This window comes from Leucopleurus acutus (genome assembly GCF_964270905.1).
Source record: "Leucopleurus acutus genome assembly, chromosome: 15".
In the NCBI taxonomy this organism is placed as follows: domain Eukaryota; kingdom Metazoa; phylum Chordata; class Mammalia; order Artiodactyla; family Delphinidae; genus Leucopleurus; species Leucopleurus acutus.
The window spans coordinates 22,224,217-22,248,999 of NC_139157.1; the positions used below are offsets into that span (position 1 = coordinate 22,224,217).

At 36.0% G+C, this 24,783-nt stretch overlaps 1 protein-coding gene across 1 annotated transcript in view; it reads right to left on the reverse strand.

Moving 5' to 3' along the window:
- ADGRG6 (adhesion G protein-coupled receptor G6) overlaps positions 1-24,783 on the reverse strand; it is a 134,380-nt gene that overhangs the window by 28,384 nt on the left and 81,213 nt on the right. Inside the window, exons 7-18 of the mRNA XM_082856103.1 lie at positions 21,729-21,814; positions 18,485-18,537; positions 17,401-17,463; positions 13,818-13,960; positions 10,797-10,908; positions 9,396-9,460; positions 8,591-8,801; positions 7,116-7,287; positions 5,620-5,760; positions 3,242-3,361; positions 1,573-1,618; positions 1-86 (exon numbers count right to left, since the gene is read on the reverse strand). The exon at positions 1-86 is cut by the window's left edge and continues 21 nt beyond it. Coding sequence (XP_082712229.1) covers positions 1-86; positions 1,573-1,618; positions 3,242-3,361; positions 5,620-5,760; positions 7,116-7,287; positions 8,591-8,801; positions 9,396-9,460; positions 10,797-10,908; positions 13,818-13,960; positions 17,401-17,463; positions 18,485-18,537; positions 21,729-21,814 — 1,298 coding nt within the window. The remainder of the gene's footprint in view (positions 87-1,572; positions 1,619-3,241; positions 3,362-5,619; positions 5,761-7,115; positions 7,288-8,590; positions 8,802-9,395; positions 9,461-10,796; positions 10,909-13,817; positions 13,961-17,400; positions 17,464-18,484; positions 18,538-21,728; positions 21,815-24,783) is intronic.

Below are 24,783 nucleotides of genomic sequence, written 5' to 3' on the forward strand. Positions count from 1 at the left end.
CAGGTGGTTACACAGGCAGACCGTCTCGCTGGCGTCTGAATCTTTGTGTGCGACACATCCTGAAGTGTTCCAAAATCCAGAACCTTCTGTAGGAGGAAGTCAACAAACAGTGTGAAAATAACAGCAGGTCAGTCCCTTCTCTGTAATGGATGAGCTTTTTCCCTTGGGGAAATACGCCTCAGACCCTTCTGCTTTGCAGTTTATCTGTAAAATGGATACTCTCTTGAAAGCTGCTAATACACGGAAGAATTTCGATTCCTGGGATCATAGAATGTTAGTGCTAGGTGGGCGGTCAGAGGTTAGGTGGTGGTTTTCAACTGTGTTCTACTGAAGTGCTTCAGAGGTCTGCAAAAAGTTCAGTTTTTACGTTTTAATACATGTTAATATTTCAACATGTATTTTACTTATTTAAGTATATTTATATAATAGATTATATGTAATATAAATATATATTTAACATAAATATATTAATATATGAATTGATATATAATTTATTTATTTAATATATTTTAAAGTCAACTTCCATAAAAGAATATCCCTTTTCAAATATGTTATATACTAACAAAGTCTCTAGAGATCAGCACAATTTTTTACCCCCTTGGTCAATCTATATCTCTGTGAAGACACGAGAACAAAGGAGGTCAGCTTCCTTGGAACATGCTCTTATGTACAAAGCAGTCACGCACAGAGACAACTTACTATAAATGCCTTTAACACATCTTATCTGACCTTTACGGTATGCTATGGAATATGAACAACTCATATATTTGAAGGGTATTTTAAGACTACAAGGTGATATCATTTTTAACTATGTAGCTAGTAAATCAGGATCTTCTCAAAACTGCACCTAGAAACCAAACAACAAGAAAAACTTCCCAGCTAAGACTGGAGTATCAAAAAAAGAGGTTTGGGACACTGGCGCTTGTTTGAGTGGGCCACCATAATCCCACTGGGGAACCCCAAGGGAAGGTGACCCTTATAGGGCAGAGGTGGGCGGTTTTGCCACTTCCCTTCCCTTCACAGACATCTCCACACTTCACACCTAGTGATTACCCTTAATTCTGCCTTTCTCTCTTGACTGTCAAATGTCATTCTGGAGGCAGTTCAATTCTTTCAAGTAACATGTATCCATTATAACCAATCCTATAGTTACAATCCTCTAATATGATTTCCCCCCATAATCTGTGGTCTGGAAGCTGGATTTTAAATTGCAGGCCTTGTGCACATCAAATACTCTTCTCAGAAGTGTCCTAGAGGAATGTGGTCAAATGTACATTGACATTCATCTAGAAGTAGCAATAAAAACGTAAGCTATAGTTTATAAATAACTGAAATCAGAGGTGGTTTGTTTAAAAAAAAAGTCAAGTCTGCCTATTTCTTCTTGCAATGAAGAAAAAGTTACAGAAATTAGAATTCGCTTCCCAAGCTACCTAAACTAAATTTTGCAGCTCAGTTGCCCTCAAACTTACATTGTGACTCACTCTGATTTGGGATGGAATTAAAGAAAACGGGGGTGTCTAACAATGTTGAAAATTCAGTTGTTATTAAGACAGCCAATATTTTAAAACGTACCGTTTTTGTTCAGATCCCAGAAGGCACAGATGGGATGAGGCACAGCCTGTATTAACATAAGAACAAACATGTGAAATTGTGTTTCAAATAAATAAAAAATCATACAATTTGAACATGGGAAAAGAGTAAAAATGCTAAGGTTTTCACAAAGAAATAGGTCATAATTAGTCACGGCAATATGACCAAAGAACGGCAGGCAGTTTAGGGGTTTGCTCTCACAGACTTCAAATGGAAATCAACTATAACTCCAGAGGAATCAGGTTACCATTTACCTGCAGATTACTAATTATGTCTCATCATAAAGTGTAATTCTCAGCATTTAGCAAGGCTCTTTACACTAAAATTTCACTTCATCTTCAAAACTCTCCTTTATGACTAGGTATGTGCCCAAAAGAACTGAAAGCAGGGACTCAAACAGATATTTGTACAACCATGCTCACAGCAGCATTACTCACAACAGCCAAAAGGTGGAAACAGCCAAAGTACCCATCAATGAATGAATGGGTAAACAAAATGTGTGTGTGTGTGAGTGTGTGTGTGTGAGTGTATGCAATGGAATATTACCCAGGCTTAAAAAGGAAGGAAATTCTGACACATATGGATGGAACTTGAAAATACCAAGTGAAATAAGCCCATCACAAAAGGACAAATACTGTATGATTCCACTTATATGAGATACCAGAGTAGTCAAATTCATGGAGACAGTAGAATGGCAGTTTCCAGGGGTTGCGGGAGGGGCGACGGGAGTTGTTGTTTCATGGGGACATAGTTTCAGTTGGGGAAGATGAATAAGTTCTGGAGATGGATGTAGTGATGGTTGCAGAACAACGTGAATGTATTTAATTCCACAGAACTATACACTTAAAAATGGTTAAAATAGTAAATTTTATGTTATGTATATTTTACCACAATAAAATTTTTTTTATAGATGAAGGAGCTGAAACAAAGGAGGCCAAAGGGTAGAATAGGGAAGTCTCAGAGGTTTCGTGACAAAGCAGGGCTGATTCTTAGAAGACTTCAGTTCCAAGCCTTAGTCCTTATCAGCCAGCTCACTTCCCGCCTGCCTTCCTGCCTGCCTAATGGTCAAATAATGATTGGGACCCTCTATAAATCAGGGGAAAACTGTGGTTGGGCCATTTAAGACAATAAGAACCCCACATAATTTTATCAAATAAACAGATGACAGCAAGGGTAATGAAGCAAAAAAAAAAGCACAACATTTGCCAAGATTTTAGACAACTGCTAAGCTCCCAAAAAATGTCAACTCTCTTCTGTTTCTCCCATTTCCCTTCTGCTTTCCTAGTTTCAGTATTCTCTGGCTTTAAAAAGACAACCAAAACCTGTAATGACACAACTGTGCGTCTACATCTAAGTCAGCTGAAGTAATTATACGTTGTTTCTCAAAAGGTGTGACTCTTTCCTTCACTCTTACTCTCTTTCAGATGACTGAATCCTAGACAAGACTAACTCCCCCCATCCCACCCCTGCCCTGCCGCCACTGTTCACCAGGACATTACGGCACTACCTGACTAGCTGGTCTCGCCTTTGTGGAAAACTGCCCCCTGCAAAAAAAGTACTAGTTACTTCTAATCATGTATTTTAAAAAAGGCCCCACAATTCTATCAAACAGTCTGCCTCTGTTCCATGGCTATTTGTAGCTTTTCCTTACCTGAGTCCTTGTATGTTTGATTTTAATTCGAACAGGATCCTTCAGATCCTGGATAGTAATGTTTCCAATACTGCATGCCATCACATAACTCACTAAGGTGCCTTTCTTGGTTCCTACATCCTTTTAAAGAAAAAAAAATGTGTATTAGTCAGAAGTACACACTTTTATTTTATTTTGGTGCTCCAAAATAAGCAATCTGTCAGCACTTTTTACACTTAAGATCTTCAGTTATAGAACATCCTGTTTATAAGATCAAATTGCTAGCTTTCCTGAAAGAGCTCTGCTATTTCCCTTATTATAATAAATACATTGAGGGAACAGTATGAACCAATGCTGTAAGGCGATGTTCATAAAACTTCATTCTCCACTGTTGTGGCTGATGCCAGCCACTTAAAATCTGAAACAATGCAAACCCACAAATAATACACACTCATAAAAAGCTACGAAATCATTAGATCATTTCCCTATCCTAAAAAATAAACGAAGTTGTTTTCCTTAGAGAAGTACCAAGGAAATATGGTGTGAAAAATAAAAATCAATTCATCTTTCATGTCCATGACAACAATCTGAGTGTTTACTAGCGTAAACCTAGATGTAATTCTACCGGATTAAAGCCCCACCAGAACCTTTACCATCTCTGGCTGCACACTCGCCAGCATCTGTAGCTTCCACTTCAAAGATAAGGATGTCAGGAAATCAAATCTGTGCTGCAAAATGGCTGGGACCAGTAGACTGTTTCTCCAGCAAGACCATCACCACTTTCTCCTTCCCTTTGTGTTTCCTGTTGAGCCTCCTGAATTTCTCTACAACAGCTTATAACTCAGCTGTTTTGAAATAATACAGGATTCCTTAAATGCAACCTAGCTCTCAGAATCCAGACTATAGCTTTTTATTACATTTGTGTGGTCTCTCTCAATAAAGTGGCTACGGCTTGGAGATACCCAGCCTTTCCTTTAAAAATACTCTTATGCTGTTCCCTGTGTGAGGGGAGTACCATAGAACCCTTACATTTTTTTCACTCTGCCATAAATTTACTTTAAAAACCAAACATATGTTTCCTAATAATGTCGCTGATTGGGAGATGCCAAAGGAGAAAGAAATGATCGTGTGAGAAGATGAGACTCAAAATGAAACTGTGACAGATTCTTACAAAGCTAAGACTTCTCCCAACTCCTCCGGCTGGGCTCCACCTCTCCTCTCAATGGCCCCCTCTCCCCCATTCACATCATCTAACACCTACTACATTTTTCGTATTATTATTATTATTATTTTGGCTGCATTGTACAGCATGCAGGATCTTAGTTCCCCAACCAGGGAAACCTCTGCCCGCTGCAGTGGAAGCGCAGAGTCTTAACCACTGGACGCCAGGGAAGTCCTCTTGCATTATTTTTAAAGGCGACATTGTTATAAGCCTCAGATAACTTTAACAAATGCAGTTTTACGTGTTTGTAGCTATTAAATCCTTCAGAGCAATTGCATGTAATTACATTCTTAATCTGCTCAAAATTTTTATATAGCTTGTTCTTAAAGCATTTGCTGATAACATTTTAAAATTTTTGAGTTAATGACTGTAAATGATTCCATGGTCCTCCTTTTACTTCCCTGTAGCCTCCTTTGCCATTCCTCTAAACATGACGTATGGCACAAGTCTTTTAAAAACATTTCTACTGGCTTTGAAACTTGCAGTTCTCTCTTACATAAGTCACACTGTTTGATATACACAGGTATCTTCAGTTTAATAGGTAACTTTTATTGAAAGGGCTCGGTGAAACTGCTCAGAACGGGTTGTACTTTCAAAGGCAACCAGAGGTCACCAGTGTTTGCTGGCAGGGGACTTTCTAGTATCTGGAAATGATGCCAATAAAAATGATAATATGTGCTCAGCACAATGCCACCCTACTCAGGGGATGTGGGAAGGCCAAAGGTCATTTGAAATACTAATGGGAAAACTGATTAAAGCCAAGAATGCTGCTCATTATGTAAACAGTGCTTCCTGCTGAATTAAAAAAAAAAAAAACTTTCCTTTGGCACACAATTTCTTTAACTCTGAAGATCTAAATTGCTGGAGAGCATAAAATACTTAACAAAAGAAATAATAAATAATAACTTCTCCACAAATTCCATTTCTAATTGTATCATGCAAGTCTTAATCTGATTTATTTAAAAACCTTAAATGAACACATCCTATTAATAAGCATATAATTATCTAAAATAAAATATTTAAACAGTTATGTTAAAATTTTTCAGTTTTGAAAATACAGTAGATTAATTTTTCTATACCTCTTGATACATTTTCAAGAAATCTGAACTTTTATCTTTCCTTTTGAGCAATGAAACTCAATTTACGATTGAAAAATAATAATTTAATGAACTCTTACCTGGAAAAGTCCAGTTTTATTGAAGAAAGTAAACTGTGCTCTTTTAACTAATACAGAATCTTCTTCACTCAGGTTCTCAAGCAAGTTTGGAGGCAAAATTACAGAAGCCAGTGGATCCATTTGTCCACTCTCAAAATCCATCTGTCATACACACAGAGTATGTCAGTTGAGTAATCATATTTAAATTGCAGTAATAACTTTACTCCACAGGAGAGTAACTGCCAGCATCAACTTGGCCAGGACCAGGGCTCCCCTTTACCTCCGCCACAGTCACTGCCCTCAAGGCTGACTCCCTTACAGACAAAGGCCTGGATCTCATTCGCATTTTGCAAATGGAGCAAAACGGGATATGCACCGACATTAACTAAACACAAACTGAGAGATCTATAAATCAGTTGCCATTTTCAATTATAAGAATTAGATTTACACTTAATGGATTTTGAGCTTTTCTCAAAACACACTACCAGAAAAATAACTACCAGGAAAAAGAAAAAAAAAAAAGACGAGTTAATTTGTTTGCTGAGAATGAGTATCTTTGCATAGAGGAAGCAGCTGAAGTTTTCTGAACATTCTTGGGTACCATTTTTACTGAACCCACAGATCAGTCCAAAGAATGTTTTCCTGCAAATGGACTTGAAATGAGACGGAGGCTGACCACATTTTCACTCTTAAAATGTGAAATAGAATTACCCAAAAGAGGCTTTGGTCCAAAGTAGAAAAATAAGTTCTTCCTTATATTCAGATTTAAAAAAATATTCTATCTTGGTTTATCTCCACAGTTAAGAAGCGTTAAATGCCACTTATGTGTTCTCCCATGTCAAGGGCGATGCTTCAATCATTTCATTTGCCCACGTGGCTAACACTGTCTAGCACACAGTAGGAACTTGAAAATGATTTGCTGAAGTGTCACTTGAACATGTCAGGGAGGATCTCCATTAATCTGGCCCCAGATTTCGTGTTCAGCCTGCTTATCACTTGCCATTCCTAGCCTCTATACCATTGGTTCTCTAAGTACAATCCTCATACCAGCAGTACCAGCAATATCTGGGAACTTGTTAAAAGTGCAAATTTTGGATATCCACTCAAGATCTACTAAATTAGAAGCTCTGGGGATGGGATCCAGCAATCTGTTTTGATAAGTCCTCCAGGTGATTATAATGTAGTTTGAGAACCACTGGCAAAGAGAATATACCATGCATCTTCCCACCTTTGTGTCCTTAATAAATGTCTTCTGATTGAACAGCTCCCCATACCCCACTCTCAATAGGGTGGCACTCACTCATAATTTAATGCTTAGTTCCACTATCACCTCCTGTAGAGGGTAAACTGTAAGTATACCTCCTCTCTGCATCCACATGTCTTATGGTTACTACTGCTGTTAACCAAACTTCGGACTAGCCTTCCACCCCTGGAACTAAGATGTCGTTGCAGTAGCAACTAGCAGATGATCAGATTTTAACTCGTCGAATTAATTAAAGAAACCACTGGCTTATTACCTGGAAATGTGATTCATTATTGCTTGGAAGACCAATGCTAAAATTTGAAATTTCATTGGTCTCTGGGGACACAGATGATACTCCAAGAGCCAAATTCCGAGTTGTGATATTCACATGCGATGTGCTATGTAGGTCAATCTTGAAGGCCAATTCATCAATTGTTTTTAAAGCTCTAAAGAAATGACAAATAATACCAGTGTTAAGTGACACATTTTAGGTACTTGCACACATGTGATATCCTGCAGGACAAAATACAAACCAAATAAAATTGTCCTTAAACTTTTTCATCTTAACATGAATACCCACAACATTCCCCCAAACCACAATAACATCAGTTAAAACACTGAATCGTGGTGATAAATTCATCCTCAAGAGAAATACATGCTTTAAGGAAAAGCAACAATTAAGTCATCCTAAACAAATATTCTGTTTTTCATCTGTTTTAGCCTTTCTTTCCTCATATGAAAAATACCCTTCCTACTTCATAACTGAGTGAGAATCAAAGGAGATAACATGATAAAAGTATTTTTTGAATTGCAAGGCCCTGTAAAAAAAGTTTGTAATTGTTATGTGCATAAGGTAAGTTAGGGAATACATTTTAACAAAGACAAAATTTTCGTCAAAGAAATTTGGTTGAAAGGAAGGAAACAGAAAAAATTAAATATCTTAATACTAACACGCTAACTGATATAGTTGGAAACAAACTGAATTGTGTAAAAATAGGTATATTTCACCCTGTCCTAGGCATTTTCATTTCAGAAGTATAACAGTCACAGAGGTGTGGCAGTTTTGTGTCATAGTCTGTAGGATAGTGACCTACAGCGACCAAGTTATGCCTAAAACATGTGAGCTGACTGTTTGCTGTCTCCTTTGCAAGCAAAAAGAAGTGTCATAAATTTATATATATATACTAGTTTATATTTTGATTAACACCAGTTAACATTTTTCAGATGTAAACATTTTTCAGATGTAAAATGAAATACCAATTATGTCTTTTTTTTTTTTTTGCGGTACGTTGGCCTCTCACTGTTGTGGCCTCTCCCGTTGCGGAGCACAGGCTCTGGACGCGCAGGCTCAGCGGCCATGGCTCACAGGCCCAGCCGCTCCGCGGCATGTGGGATCTTCCCAGACTGGGGCACGAACCCGTGTCCCCTGCATCGGCAGGTGGACTCTCAACCACTGCGCCACCAGGGAAGCCCCCAATTATGTCTTTCTGGGACTATTTATATTATCTATCCAGATCGACAATCCCAATCAATTTGTAAATTATTTTCTCAGGAAAAAAAAAAAACCAAAATCAAAAACAGAACTTTGAAGTTTATTCTGTGAATGATCTTGGGAAATATCAATGGATCTTCTAGAGATTTAAATTATGAAAGCTGGGCACCAAGCATTCAGATCTGTGAGAAATTGTATAACAACATGTGTATCCAATAAATTTTACTCTCCAGAAGAAAACAAACAAACAAACTTACTCAGAAGAAGACTCAAGCAAGTCTCTGTCTGGACTGGTTAAGATATTAGAAAATATATTCATTAAAGTTGAGCCAAGCGTTATATCAATGTTTTCTTCTTTATTTACAATCCTTTTGACCTGTTCTACGATGCTGGTGATATTGGCTGAGTTTAATGTCTGCCCATCACCAGTTAAATTTAAAATCTGATTGGCAACTTCATTTGCTTCACCTAAAAAATGGCAGAAGAACAACATAGAGTTTTACCTGTGTATTATGAGCATTTCCAAGAATCCAAAACACAGTATGGTATTTCACTTCATAATAAAGTAGTAAATCAGTTTTCCTGTGTGTACCCCTTACCACAATTTTAACAGGACAACAGTATTTCATTATACTCAGAAACTAATTTCTCTCTTTAGTAAGACACAAATTGTGCTTTTAAGCAACTTAGGTAAATAACTTGGCGGGACCAATATTCACAAATGGTTCTAAGAGAGATACCCCCAGAATCACTAAATAAGTATATATTTGCTGCTTAAAAAAATACAGAACTATAAAACATTGATACAAATTTTAATTTATATATTCTCTTCTCCAAAATTTTATGACTATTTTTAATCTCCTACAGAATGAATAGAACAGAAAGTCAGAATGAGGCAAAACGGTATTTTCTATCTTAAGTGAGTGAAGCAATCATTTGCTTAGCTTTTAGTATTATAGTGGTATCACAGAACAGAAGAACATGTTTGAAGAGGATGAAAACCGTGAAGCTCGAGGTCATCTCATTTTGCCTTTGAGAAATGAAGACAAATCTCTCACTTACTTGAGCAATTGGAGATATCAGGAGGACCCCAGTAAGCTAGAGATGTGTTGGCAGGGTCATGGTGACTATAAAACAAACAAACAAAAAAGTTATTGTAAATATTTGGCATACATGACACTATAGCTGACAAAATTGCTTAATAATAAGCTTTAGAATTTCCCTTAATATCTAGGTAAGTTTCATTTGAAGATAAGACTATAATACATTGACATAAAACTCATATTAAAAGTTCTTATTGGAAAAAAAATCAGGTGCATGCATCAGGGAGAGAAAATACTAGCAACAGCCTATTGTAACCTAGGCTACATCAGGTTACTAAGGTTAAAAGCAGAGTTGGTAACGTGGATCAAGTACTGCTTTAAGAACTTTCCAGATAAAATCTCATTTTTGATTTCACTTAACTCTGTAAAGCAGATTATAATCCACATTTTAGAGATGAAGAAATAGACTGAGCTAAATCAAGGAATTTTCCAAGGTCTCACAGCCAGGAAGAGGTAGAGCTACAATTCAAATCCATGTCCGCAGGGCTCTGAAGCCCCTTTCTTTCCTCTCCACCACGTGTCAAACCAAGCAGTGGGGGCAAAGTATTTCTATGTGGGCAGTTTCAGTGTATGAATTTCCCTGCAAGAAAACTCTAACTGAAGGAGAGTGGAGGGTGAGGAACTAGATCTGACTTGTTATTCGGTGAATCCTCTGCAGTCAACCTGTCTGAGGTTTCCGTTCAATATTTAGGAAAAATCCACACCCTAACAGTCTCCACTAGCAGACTGCCCTAACCTGGATCTTGTCTTTATTCTCTTACTGTCTCTTTCCCCTTCCAACAATAACCACTCCAAAAAGTTAAAAAGACTCAGAATGTCAGATGTATGTTATGAGGCTGTGAGTTTGTTCATCCACACATAAGGTGCTTTGCTCTAGAACCACCTTCTGGTTTCCAAATTGCTCTGTCTTTCTTTGGAGAAGCCTAAATTAGCATGTTTCTTGGAGAGAGAAAAAAAAGGCTTTTCTTGGTAACCTACCTGTCTTGTCTTTACCTCACATGGATTTCACATACACAACAGAGATTCCCGCCCTTCTTTCCAATTAATATACACTGCACGGGAACTACGGTGCAACACCTGTAACCCTGGGAAGGTAGGTTACATGGAATTTGCTGGCAAGAGTCAGGGACTTCCCAGGTGGCACAGTGGATAAGACTCCGCACTCCCAATGCATGAGGCCCAGTTTCGATCCCTGATCAGGGAACTAGATCCCACATGCATGCTGCAACTAAGAGTTCGCATGCCGCAACTAAGGAGGCTGCCTGCCGCATCTAAGGAGCCCACCTGCTGCAACTAAGACAAGGCACAACCAAATAAATAAATAAACTAAATAAATATTAAAAAAAAAAGAAAGTATTACCATGTCCGTGAAGCATAGAAGCCCGGCTTCCCTGGACAGGGAGCATTGTATACAGAAGGTTGGATGGCTGGCCATTTATAGCCTTTGGGGTCCTCATCATCATGACATATACCTATGTGAAAATACGAGAAATATTAACCTATTTTTTGAAATTAGAGGTGCAAGATGAGAACAAGACAACAATGTTGGTAATTAGGTATTTATTCCATGCAATACTAAACTACTAGGTTTTTATGTTCAGAATTTGTAAAAGTTTAGAAGTTATGAAAAATAAATGTTAACTACATTTCATATTTTAAATTACGTGTTACGAAACTATCAAATAAAAAAACACACTTATGCAAGTATAAACATGAAACTTATAATATCATTCTAATGTAAATCATTAGTAGATAAAATTAGTAAAACAAAGGTTTATTAAAAAAAAAACACACTACATAAAATGAAAACTGTCCTGAAAAATTCAAAATGTAATTTAATCTTTTTCAAAGGGGAAAGCCTATAAAACAGTGCCTCAATAGTGTTGTCACTGAGTTGCCAGCATATTTTATGGAAACATTTTCTAGCTGCTCTGAAAGCATATTTCACCTGGAAGTTTGCTGGGGGAATGACAAGAAGACACCTGTAGGCCACACATTGTACACACATGCCTTCATCTTCAAATCATCCCACCTGTTGTTTGAAAACTCTCCAGGCGAGTTTTATGACATAAATCACTCAGATTTTACACTTAAAAAATATCAAAATAAAAGCACTATATCAACAGCAACAACAAAATCTCGTATTTCAGTACTGAAAAATAGTAAGTTAAACTAAGACTACTGGCAACCAGTATTGTAGTCACCAACTGAACATTTAAATAACTTTCCCATTTATATTCTGAGTTTTTTTTCCAATTGGTGGAAATTTTTCTTCATAGACCCACTTGCAGAAGAACAATAAAGTAGAGGATTTAAATTAAGTGGTATAAATTACTTGTCTAAGTAATTCCTCAGCCTCTGAGGACAGAGATAAGGTTGGTCCTCATGAGGCTCCTTTGCCACGTACAAACTACCATTCATCAAGCTCCTTCTCTGTGGAGACCCTTATGTGTGAAAGGGCAGCGTTTGGACTTTGCTCATCCCCAAGAAGCTCTGTTTATTAAATAAGCAAGCATTTTCCCACAGAGGCTCAGAAACTGCTGTTGTTGATGACGATAATGATGATTTGCATTCTTTAACCTCAACGAGTTCCTTATACATCCATCCCTCAGTATTCTCGAGGGACTGGTTCCAGGAAACACCCCCCTCAACACACACACACACACACACACACACACAAGATAACAAAATCCGAGGAAACTCATGTCCCTTGTGTAAAATGGTGTAATATTTGCAATAACCTATGCACATTCTCCTGTATACTTTAAATCATCACTAGAGTACTTATAATAACAAATACTGTGTAAAAGCTATGTAAATAGTTTTAAATATAATGTATATTTCAAGTTTTGATTTCTGGAACTTTTTGAATTTTTTCCCCCAAATATTTATTTATTTATTTTTTGTGGTACTCAGGCCTCTCACTGTTGTGGTCTCTCCCGTTGCAAAGCACAGGTTCCGGACGCGCAGGCTCAGCAGCCATGGCTCACGGGCCCAGCCGCTCCACAGCATGTGGGATCTTCCCGGACCAGGGCACGAACCCGTGTCCCCTGCATCGGCAGGCGGACTCTCAACCACTGCACCACCAGGGAAGCCCCCCGCCCCAAATATTTTTGATCCAAGGTTGGTTGAATCTACAAATGCAGAACCCGTGGAAATGGGGGGCTGACTGTAACTGTGTATGTTGACAAATTAGAGATGGGTGGTTTCTCACAGAAGCAAAGATGCCTGCTTCTTTATTACATTGTGATTCTGGCCTCAGCCATAATCCTGCTCTTAGAGGCTGAGGAATAGCTGCTTCCCCCACTTCAAGCTCCTGCATGTGTATATAAGGAAATGTGTCAAAGTTTCCCTTTCTTTTGAGCTCTACTAATATACCTAATCAACTGTCATCATAACATTAGAATGATAATGTTATTTTTTGTTATCCATATTTTGATCATTTACTTTTCTAAAATATGCCCATCAAGCCTCATTTGTTTATTTATTCAGGTATTTAAGGGTTGGGGGATATGCTGGTTGCTGGGGGGAGGTAGGAAGTGAGGGTGTTAGAAAAATAAGATGTGTTCTCAAGCCAGGGGAAATTCCTGTTTAAAGAAAATGTATGAAGCTGTGGACAGCTTGAAGTGGAGTCTCCAAGACAGTGATATCTATTCGTACATGATGATGTCAGAAAAGGCTTCATAGAAGAGGTGACTTTGGACTGTCCTTAATACTATATAGTTGATCATCAGGTGGGCAGTGAAAGGAGAGGAGAGAAGTGTGGGCAAAGACAGAGAAAAGAGCACTGCACGTTTGGGGAGGTGCTCGAAGCACCACACCTGTGGCTGGAGTTTAGGATGTGAATGGCATCCAGGTGAGAACCGAATCTAGGTCCAGGATAACTCCCAGATTTCTGGCCTATTCCAGCAAAGACGGTGGTATCTTTAATGGAGACAGAGAACATAAGAGAAGAGGATGTTTTATAACATGAAATAGTCTTTTATAAGATTTACCTCATTAGAGATCCCAAATGCACACACACACACACACACACACACACACACTCTTTATTCCTAAAGTTGAAGCCAATTCTGCTCAAGGTTATCTTGGCATTTTGCTCATATTCTTAGTATTTTCATAATAGGTTCCTAAAATAGGGTATAAACTTTCATCTGCCTCTTTCATTCCCTTGGATTCACAGGTATCAAGGTACTACCTTTTATGCTAACCTTGTCACCCATTTGTTAACAATGTCACCAATAGGATGAATTTCATCATCAGAAAAAAATAGCTTTAAATAAGCAAACACACAAAGGAAGAATATTTTTGTTGTTGTTTCAATTAAACCTGGATAGTAGTCACATAAAACACATATTATAAAAATATTAAAGGCACTTACCCAGTCGCCTCACGTTCACTCTGTGTAGCCTCAAGCCCTCATCCAGGGACTCATTATTTCTTAAGAGCTTCTGCTGAATGGTTCTTCCTTCTAAATCAGGATTGTTGGTAGCATTGTAAACTAGAAGGGCCAAAATCACCAACCTAGGAAAACAATTCCGATAGAATTGTTGGTGGTGCTATTGACCAGTTGGTTGTTTTTTGGGTGGAAAAATAGAACATTTGGATATGGTAGTAAGAGGGTGACCATAAAGTGCTGAGACTGAAGAAATATGCCAAGGCACTCAAAGACTTCTGCCACTGCACAAATTATAATGTTAAAAAAATCTCAATATGAATAGATTTTATAAGATACTGCCTGTATCATCTACCATATCACCCCATTTCTTTTGAGAAATTCTTTTAAGTAATGTTTTACAGCATACATGCAAGAAAGGCCATATTTGTGGTTAATTCCACATTGTTTCTTTAAAGCAAAAAATAAAGTTTTTCAAGAAAAATTAGAATTTCAACTAATCTGACTAAACTTTTAACTTTTGAAATTATTAAGTGTTATTGTTTACAAATACATTACAATTTCTCCAGAATTGTGATAAATGATTTTCTATCTCCATGAAGTATTTACTAGTACTTTGTACCCTGAAAAGTTACAAAATAAGTACTTGAAATCCACTCAGTGATTGGTCAGCATATCACTGAAGAAGTTTATAGACTGCCTGACCCTGCATGTCTTTAAAAAGAAAATATCTCTATGGGAAGCAGAGACATATCCTAAAAGCCCCACCAAAACTTTGGTTCTACTATTTGAAGTAATATAATTTTCTCTTCTATTGTAATCACAGCTGTAGTCAAGAGCAGAAATCAAAAGATGCCCAAGTGAACTCAGTAGAACTGTGTTACTGTGAAGTCCTCAGTGGAGAGGCAGTAGCATATTTTATTTATGAAATTCTGTGGGTATCAGTATAAATGAAATAGAGTATTAACATATTTGTGATGCTTAAAAAAAGAAAAATAAGTGAAATATTTGCTATTCAAGGTTAGTTAAAAGTGGCCCTATTTTTTCCCTAACTATCTGTGCTAATCTCAAGGACAACATACTTCACAATTCTCATAATTCACTCTGAAAAGCTATTTATCTCTAAAATCATTTACTGCTTAATGTTCATATATGAGTCATATTTCAGGATGAGACAAACACAGATGTGAAATATAATGGTGAATTGTGATAGCTTAATAATTTGTTCAACGGCCTATTAAAAAAAAGTATCCCTTGATTAAATTATTGTTGGAAACTAACCTTTGCCACTCCAGTAACTGAGAACTTATAGTTGGGAATATGGCCTTTCACTTCCTTTGAATATTGAGAACACAGTACAATGTGGATGGTACTGACCCAAATTCAGCAATTCAAGAATGACCGTGCGTTTTCACAGGTCTTATCTGTGTTGCTTTCCTCTCTCATCCTGGAAACTGAAACTATTTTATGGTTCTGTAAAGTCCAGTTCTATCTGTTGTTACTATCAATTGTTCTTTATTTGAATAAACCAGTCTCTGCAGCTTTGGTTTCCTGTCTGCCTAGGTAATAGAGTATGATAGCATTATCTAAAGCTAGGGTCTGTGTTAAGTGTAACAATCTGATTGAAAGAAAAGGTTGGGAAAAAAGCGTGTGTGAAGACTAGTAGATTGTTGTTTGGACAAAAACTATGAGAGACTATAAAAGTTCATCCATGAACATAAAAGAAACAGCAAGCAGAAAGAAAGAAATGGAGGTAAAGCCAGTAAGAACAAATTTTAAAGCAATGCCGGAGTTCATACCAAAGAAAAACAAAATGTGTGGATTTTCCCATATACATTGTCTAAGTTCATTCTCCCTATAATTTTCTGTAAAATTACCCATTGGTTTGACAGACAGGAAACTGAGATTCCATGAACTTAAATGTTTTTTGAACAAGAGTTTCTAAGGTGCTGACATATATTCATGATGGCTGACTTTAGTATTGTCAGGCAGTAGAAGAATCACTTTAAGTGGGACTACAGCACGGCAGCACAAAGTCAGAAATCCCGGCTTTTCATATTGGTTGGTTGATCTTGGGCAATTCACTGGGTCTTAGTTTTGTCACTGGTTGAAAGGGCAGGATGCTACCTGCCTTATCTATGTCAGGGAGTCATTGGGAGAGGGAATCCAATGAGCCAGTGAATGTGACAGTGCTTGGAATCATAAAGTGCTGTGCAAATGTAAGGAGACACTGCGATGAAGCTTACAATGAGGATGAGGATGATGATTATGCTTCCAAGAAGCATTGGTTTAATATATTTATACTTCTGAGAAATATGTTATTTGGCTCTTCTTATAAAAGTGTTAGAATCTGAGTTTGAGCCCTCTGCAGAGGGTATACCATTGGAGAAACCCTGAACTAGGGCTGCCACAACTGCAAGACAAAGTGTCCAGCAAAGGGATCCAGATAATTGCTGGATCCATTATTCAAGGCTCAATATGATCTAGCAGTAAGGTTTGGAAAAAGGAAATTATTTGCCTAAATAGAGGAGAAAAGTCCTGTTACCATCAAGAATACAGTGTTAAAATACATTAAATACATTATTTGTTCTTTAGATCACAAAGGAAAAGGAACAATTCCAGAAAATAAAAAACAACTTTCCCTAACCAGGTGGCCCAATCCAGTCTGTTGAATACTTACAGAAATAAGTTTGAAATATAATCTTAAAGACGTGTTTTTCTAATGCCGAATAGAAAAAGAAAAAAAATAAGAAAACTCTCTAGTCAACTCTCATATGAAATTTTATTACTAGTTTCTCATAGTAAGAATGTATCACCTGAAAAGAGATGTATTCCATCATTATAGTTGTAAATACATAATATTAATTCAGTCAATTGAAACCGAGTAAGAGATGTGAACTTTTGCTTTTCAACTTTTTTTTTTTCAACTTTTTTTCAACTTTTTGCTTTTCAAATATTTTTATTCTGTGGAGATGCAATATATCACCTGAACACAACTACATTTATTTCAGGTAGGAGTTTACATTATTTTTTAAGAACAGTTGGCCTTTAAATGCCAACTATTACATATGGTGAACATATCCATTAAATTACCTGCCTGCATAAGTCATGACCTTGATATAAATTTAAAAATGAAGACTTCAGAAAATTAGCCGATGGCTTTGAATGCTGAAAATATTTCAGCATCTATCACTCATATTATTAGATGCTATTGTACATAAGTACCTTACTTGAAATAACACTATAATTATTTTCTTTCTTTGAAGGTCTCTGAAATTTCAAATAAGAGGTAATTGGTTATCATAAACTGGAAATACTAAAACTAACAAATGTTCTACTTCTGAATTATTTTTTATCAGATGTACATTTCTACCAGTCTGCTATATTACAGTTTTAACTACAGGAAAAAAAAAGAAGACTGTCCACTAGAGATAAAGACATAATTTAAACGTGCCACTGGATTGAAATGTTTCTCTCCTACTGCACTGATTTCATTTCTCTACCAGACAGTCAAAGCAGAGAGCAAGAGAAAGATGTTACATTTTCTGCAAGACGTTGCCAGCGTTACCTTTGATCATTCACAATGCTTCTCCTCACTTTAATCTTGTCCTCTCCAGTGCTCAGGTGAAAACTAAAAATACAAATAAGTACATTCATTATCAGCTTCATCTGCTGCACGATCAACAACAAAATTTGAGGACGTGAGAGAAAGAGGCAGAAGGGACATTCTAAGTCAGTGTTTGCAAATGTGTGTTCTGAGGTCCTAGCTCTTTCATATGCCTGAGACGAAACAGCTCCATGGTCAGATAAAGCTTGACAGCTACGTGCCTTCTCTCTCTCTCTCTAAGATTCATGATGCATATCAGTACACGAAAGAACCTGAGATGCTTGGATATACAGAAACTTGCTTCAGTTTGTTTAATAATTTAGCTCCTGAACTAATTTGACTTTTTGATCCCTTTTTCTGTGTTATTACATCTCTTAGGTTCACAGAAAACATGTTTAGGGTTCATCAAATACACTTTAGAAACTAATTTAAGTATAAAACTGTAAAAACAAGGTGCAGAGGAAGACAGGTGAATGACAATATCTGCTAGAGATTCAGTGGAGTGTTTAAATAGAAGATTAGTGAAAGATAATTTTGAAAGGCCAAGTTGCAATCAGACTGTAGATGTCTTATCTTGTAGAAAAATCGTCTCCAAACTGGGGTGCATGCAACCCAGGGGGTGCTCTAGATGATCTACTGGGGTGTGAGAAGCAAGTAACAGAACTTCCATTTATATTTAATTATCCTCTCAGTTTATGATACATTATAACATAATATATTGGTTAAGTAATATACACACATGCATATATACAATTTATTTAAAATCACAAATATATTTTGGAAGTACAAACTACATTTTAAAAAATGATTGGGATCTACAATCAAAATTTTTAAAACCATTGCTGCATCATTGAAGCTTTTTGTGCAGAGAAATGATATAATATAGAGTTGTTTTAGAAAGATTATGAATATGGGGTGTGTGTATGTCTGTACTTACATGTATGCGTGTGCAGGAATAACCAGAGAGAGAGGGGGAGAGAGAGAGGGAGACAGAAGTATTAAATTAGACACTACTTTTTATTTCTCAATTTATTCTGTCATTTACCTGATATTAACCACATAAACAGTATAGTTCCAATTCTGGAAGGTTGAATTGAGCTGAAAATACAATAGAAAAGGATAAATTTGAGTAATACTTTTAAATAATTTTTAAAAAAATTTAAATCCAGTTTCTTCTCTCCCATAAAGTGTTACTGAAATAAGACCCTGGGAAAATTCCGAAGAGCTAGAGCAGTGAAAGAAAGTACAGATAACAGTTACTAGATCACTGTATGCCAAGAACCTTACAAATGTTATTTCCTTCATTCTCACAACAACTAATGAGATAGGTATTATCTGCACTGTCCTCCCACCCATTACACAAAGAAACTGAGCTTCACAGAGACGAAATAGCTTGACCAAGCTGCAACTAAGAAGTAGCAGATTCCAGATTGGAACCCAAGTCTTGTCTGTCTGCAAACACTATACGTTCGTCTCCGGCCCCTATTATAAAGGGCTTTCTCTGTAATGGGCCTTCAAATTAGCTGTAACTCTGAAAACTTAGCTGCAATAGGGTACACAGGGAAGATGAGCACAATACACACCTTCCATATTCTTCATTCAACAATCACTGAAATGCATTAACATGTTTTTCTAGCAATTACCATGTCAGAAGAATATTAGTAGTAAGAAAAATTATAAGTTAACAATATAAACCTTTAAAAAAACAAAAACGTTCAACATTATGGGGAACTGTGTTATAATTGTTATCTGGTCATTTAAAAATTTTTATGGGTCTCAGCACCAGACGTTTTAATGAAGCAATGGATTCCTCTCAGTATAAATAAAAACCTCCCATATGCATTGTCTAACACAATCACAGACCACCATTTCTTTACTGACACTAAATTCTCTTACTTATATATCTCCTCCAAAGAGTTTTTTAGGTCTTGTTTCATACACACGTTTAGCCTTCCTTGTAAGCATTTTTAAAATGAATGTAAATTCTAGGAAATTCTGGCAAGAAGTTTAAATTATTTTTAAATTATAAATAGTAATAATATGAAACAGTATGAAATAGTAATAATATGAAACAATAATATGAAATAGTAATAATATGAAATATATTTTCCTGTTTCCAAATATCTGCTCTGGTATTTTACACCTTAAAGGACAAGTGTCCATTAAAGTTTAGCTTCAGATAAAAATGATGTTATGTTGAAAACCATGCATGAAATAAATATAAATGTAAAATTATACCTTGTCTAAAGCACAAACTTTCCAATGAATGCTAATTTACAGAATTAATAATATTAGAAGTGGTTCCTTTGAGAATAAAAATAAAGAATTTTATATTTTGACTAATAGCATTGTAAATCAACTATACTTCAATAAAATAAATTTAAAAAATAGAAGTTTTATCTTTTGAAAACATTCTGACTTTAAAAAAGAAGAGAGAAGAATGCTGGAAAGAAAACAAGATGCAAGATTATACTCATTCAGTAAAGCCCTTTCTTGCCTTTAAAAATAAGACTATGTTTTCCTACCATTCTTCAAATATCTATCTATATCAATATCTATCTACATATAAACATATATATGTATGTATAAAGTATTATCACCACTACCTCTTATTGTATGGTTTAACTTTCTTTTGCTACCACGGACACACTTATTAGACAGCTACCATGTACGAAAACCCATTTTTCTTACTTCAGAATGTATACCCAAATGACAAATGACTTTTTTCACAAAAATTGTCTGAACTGTAGTAGTACATAAAAACAGTACATGCTCTCACAGTATTCTGTAGATAGGAAATAAAATAATAGAAAAAATAGAAACCTATGGAAAGTTAAATTTTTGATATTGTTATAGAGAAGAAGAAAATTTTTTTAACCCTTAGGCTGTATTTGTAAGAAAAATAAGAAAATAAAATGCTTAGGGTTTTTTTAACTGGAAATTACCAAAATTTTAACCAATAGAATGCTGGTTAAATAAATTATAACCCAAATATCCATCAGCAGAAAACTTGTTAAATAAATGACTAGAGAGCCACATAATGGAGTATTGTACCATGATTTTTTAAAAATCGATAAGGACGGTCTCTGTGTACTGATACTGCAGACCTGGCAATAACAAAAATAAGTACAGTGTGGAATGGTGTGTGCAATATGCTACTTTTAATATAAAAAGGAAAAAAAAAGGATGTATAGTCATTTTCTTTTACAGTCACAAACAAATTCTTGAAAAACCCAAGAAGAACTAACAGTGATTTCTATGCAGACAGGTTGGCCTCCAGGCAGATGAGTGTCAAGGATGGTGAAAGATATTCATGATATATCTTTTTATATTTAGTGGTTTTTGAATCAAACCCTCAATTAAATAAAAAAATAAGAAATGTATTTTTAAAAACAGTGCTGAACAAATGAATGAATTCACTGCTTGTTCCAGCCAACACCTGAAGATAGGGCCCATCTCCCAGTCTCTGTGGGAGGATAGGAGCCTAACTTCGATAGGCACCAGTTAGCAACCCCAGAAGGGTTTCTTATGGACCAACCACCCCTCCCACTTTTTTGTAATTTTTCACTTTCCTGACTCTGTTCAAGTCCCTACCATTCCTCCTCCCTCCACCCTCACTGTTCCTTTAAAACCCCCAGTCACCTCTGCACAAATCAGAATGGGGCTCAGCACGTTCTCCTACTGTCAGTGGTTACTGAATAAAACCTGCTTTCACTGCTTTAAAAAAAACAGAACAGGGCTTCCCTGGTGGCGCAGTGGTTGAGAGTCCGCCTGCCCATGCAGGGGATGCAGGTTTGTGCCCCGGTCCGGGAAGATCCCACATGCCGCGGAGCGGCTGGGCCTGTGAGCCATGGCCGCTGAGTCTGCGCGTCCAGAGCCTGTGCTCCGCAACGGGAGAGGCCACAACAGAGAGAGGCCCGCACACCGCAAAATAAAATAAAATTAAAAATAAATTAAAAATAAATAAATAAAACAGAACAAAAACAAAGTGCTGAAAATGTATGGATATAAAAGTAAATAAACATACCTCTCAAAACACTTTTCCATTTGTGAGGCACCTTTCTTATTTGACATAATAGTCTATTAGGCTCTTTCTTGTCCTTATTCAAATGTATCTCTCTTTCTATTCAAAAGTGCAAGATCTCACTTATATATCTATACATACATTTATAATGAATAGTATCTATGTTTCAGTATGATCTGTGGATTCAGTTAGACAGTAGAGTCTTTTCCAGATTTCCAGAGATTAAAGTCTTAAAGCCAATAAAGAAATTTTACAATTCACTTACCCATTCGGCCACCTTGCTCTGTACTTTTACCTCGGGGTGATGAAGGATGTTTTGAATCTCTATGAAAATTCTATAAATAATTCCATCTGTCCATTGGAAATAAGATTTAGTCCATTAATTATATTTTACAGTCATATACTTATCAACTTACACTTACAAGGACATGATTTCATACAACTTAAAAGAAACGCCTTCTACATAAGTACAGAAAATTTACAAGATATTTTAACTTCATTCTCATTGACCTTCGCAACTTTTTAGAAATAGTTATCATTTAGTTTACTCTTATGAAGTCATTGTTTCTAAATTATCACCTGCATATGTTTCTTCATATTTTTTAATTCTATAGAATTCTATCTCCTGTATGTAAAATGGTGATTTTTCAGGTACAATTTGATTTGTTGTAACAAAAAATTATCCTTTTTTTCTATATTACGAAGAATGATAGTTTGGAATGTGAAAACTTGAGTAAGATGATGGGCAGAACTTAATTTGGAAAAGAACAGGCATCACATATTTTTGGCCCACAGCCCCTTATCCTCTCTGTCCTCTTTCCCCTCTTCACTAAAGCAATTACTTCCATTAAGTTATTGGGTTGTATTTCACCAGATTTTTTAATCAAAATTCTATAAATGTAGTCATTTGTATCAAGTAAAGGGGGAAAAAAGAAAGAATATTTGCAGATGGAATTTTAACTGGACTCACTTGCTTTTAAAAGAAAATCCTATGTCAGAAGGAGGTTCAGCTTTTTTTGGGGGGGGTGGCAGGGTGCAATCTTTAAAGTAGTCTGCCATATATATATATTTTTAAAATGAAAATCAAACTGACCAGCCAGGGTTTGCTAAATCTCTCTCTATGTGTGTTATAGGGTACCTTACTAAAAGTAGCTAATGAGAAAAAATATCTTTTTAAAAATGGTAGGTTATATACAGAAAAAAATATTGATTCTTCATTATTGTCAATCAATCATCTACCTTCATGCTTACAAACATGAGAAAAATATGCATAGAAAATGTAAAAGTATATAATTAAAACAATGGGAAATAGATTTAATGAAGATTTGGAGGAGGCAGTAGATAAAAGTACAAAAGTATGCCTCTGGGAACTCCCAAATCTACCAAAATGCAAATTCCAGTCATACTCCTAAAGGAATGTTTTTCCACTACAGGGGTCAGAAACTCATGCTAAAATAAATTGCCGTTCCCAGATATAATAATATAAATCTATGAAATTGGTACAAGTCCAAGGATATTAAGTTTAATTTATGCATACTATTATTCCAGCTTCTAAAACTCTTCAGGTATTTTAATAATTCTGACCTCATGTTCCTTTAAAAAATATTCTGAATGAAAAATAATTCCAGGAGTATATTTAAAATAAATGATAATAATTCAGACCAAAAAACAAAAAAAAAACCTTTTTACACTGTAGCTCTCATCATATCAAATCATGGACATTCTGAATGAACGAGAGGAAATTCAAGTTGCAGAAGTCCAGGATTCTATATTGATGTCAGGATCTGAGGGCTATTTTGGGCATGTTCCCCGGTGCCAATAAAGTAAGTGACAAGCTACCACTAGATGGAGACCTAAAGCATGTGTTTATGTTAGGAGCTGTATTCCTTCCCTCTCAGGAGAATCCTGCAAAATACTAAAAATCAGTATTTTTAATCATTCACATTTCTGAAATTTTATGGAAGCATCCAAACACTTAAGATGTTTTTCTTTAAATTTAAAATATTTCCACACTTTTTTCCCAATTCAGTTTTTATAAATAAGAAAGACATTACATATCAGAGTCAGCCTAAATCAGTTTATAAATACATGACTCTCTCTAGAGTCACACTGCTTATGCTAAATAAAATATGTGAATATACCAGAGAACCTACTCCTAAGTGGTAGAGATTCTCCGGGGCTGTGGATCATTTTCCAGTAGTCTCTCTTCAGAAGCCTCAGAATGAGGTATATATATATATTTATATATCTATATATTTAGCAAAAATTATTCAATAGTGTCTACTGGTTACACTTACTTAAACTTTTTGGATAACGTAGTCAACAAGTAATCCTAGGAAATGTCCAAGAATGAACTGTCAAAGCAAGATAAAATGTCCACTGGAGGGGACATTTTGGACCGCAGTGAAATAATTCTCTCAAGCATTGACATTACAGAGAACGCACAACTAAGATACACTGATGCAGGCTTTTCCCTGTCCTCCTAGTAGTCAAGTCGCCTTCTCCTATAGATGTAACAACTCACATTGTGTCTCAGTAGAAAAGCTATTCACAAATCTTCATATGTTCCAGACACTTCAAAAGATGTATTGTCCTAATAATGACATCCAAGCCTGAAGAATTTGTGATAGACTTTTTTCCAATTAGATAACTCGTCCAGCCTCACAAAACTTCAAAGTAGAAACCATTGCTTGCCATAACAGATGTGGTATCAAAACATGTTCCTGTCTGTAGATCTTTCTCCAATTATATTTCCCCTTTTTTATCTTCTTAACACTCTCCTGAGAGTTTCTTAAAAGATATAGAAATGACAGACACTACTTTATTCTCCATTCAAGGGTATGAAATATAGGTTTGAAAAGGTAGGCTTTAAAATATACATTTGAAAAGATAAATGTTAAAGTATAAACCAAATGTTATTTTAGATTCAAGATTATTTCTTTGAACTGGTGATGTGGCAATTATAGTATGACAGTGGCATTTATAATATGACTGGAGTCCTGTTCATCGTACACACATGATTTCTTTAAGATCCTTGGCCTATAAAGCTAGATGATTGTTGGGTGCACACAAATATCCTGAGAGTGAATTTTTTTGAGTAGTCAAACGTATGGGAGAAACTAGAAGCAATGATACAATTTGCACTTGTAAGTTAGGTTTTTAGAACAATAATAAGGACTAACAAAGTTAGTTCCTTACTTGGATGGCTTGTGCTAATCTCACAAAAGTCTAATATTCAGCAGCAGGACAGTGATGTTTCAAGCATAGAACATATGATTTGGAATGGAAACAATGATTAGTGCAAGAGCTTTTCTTGGGAA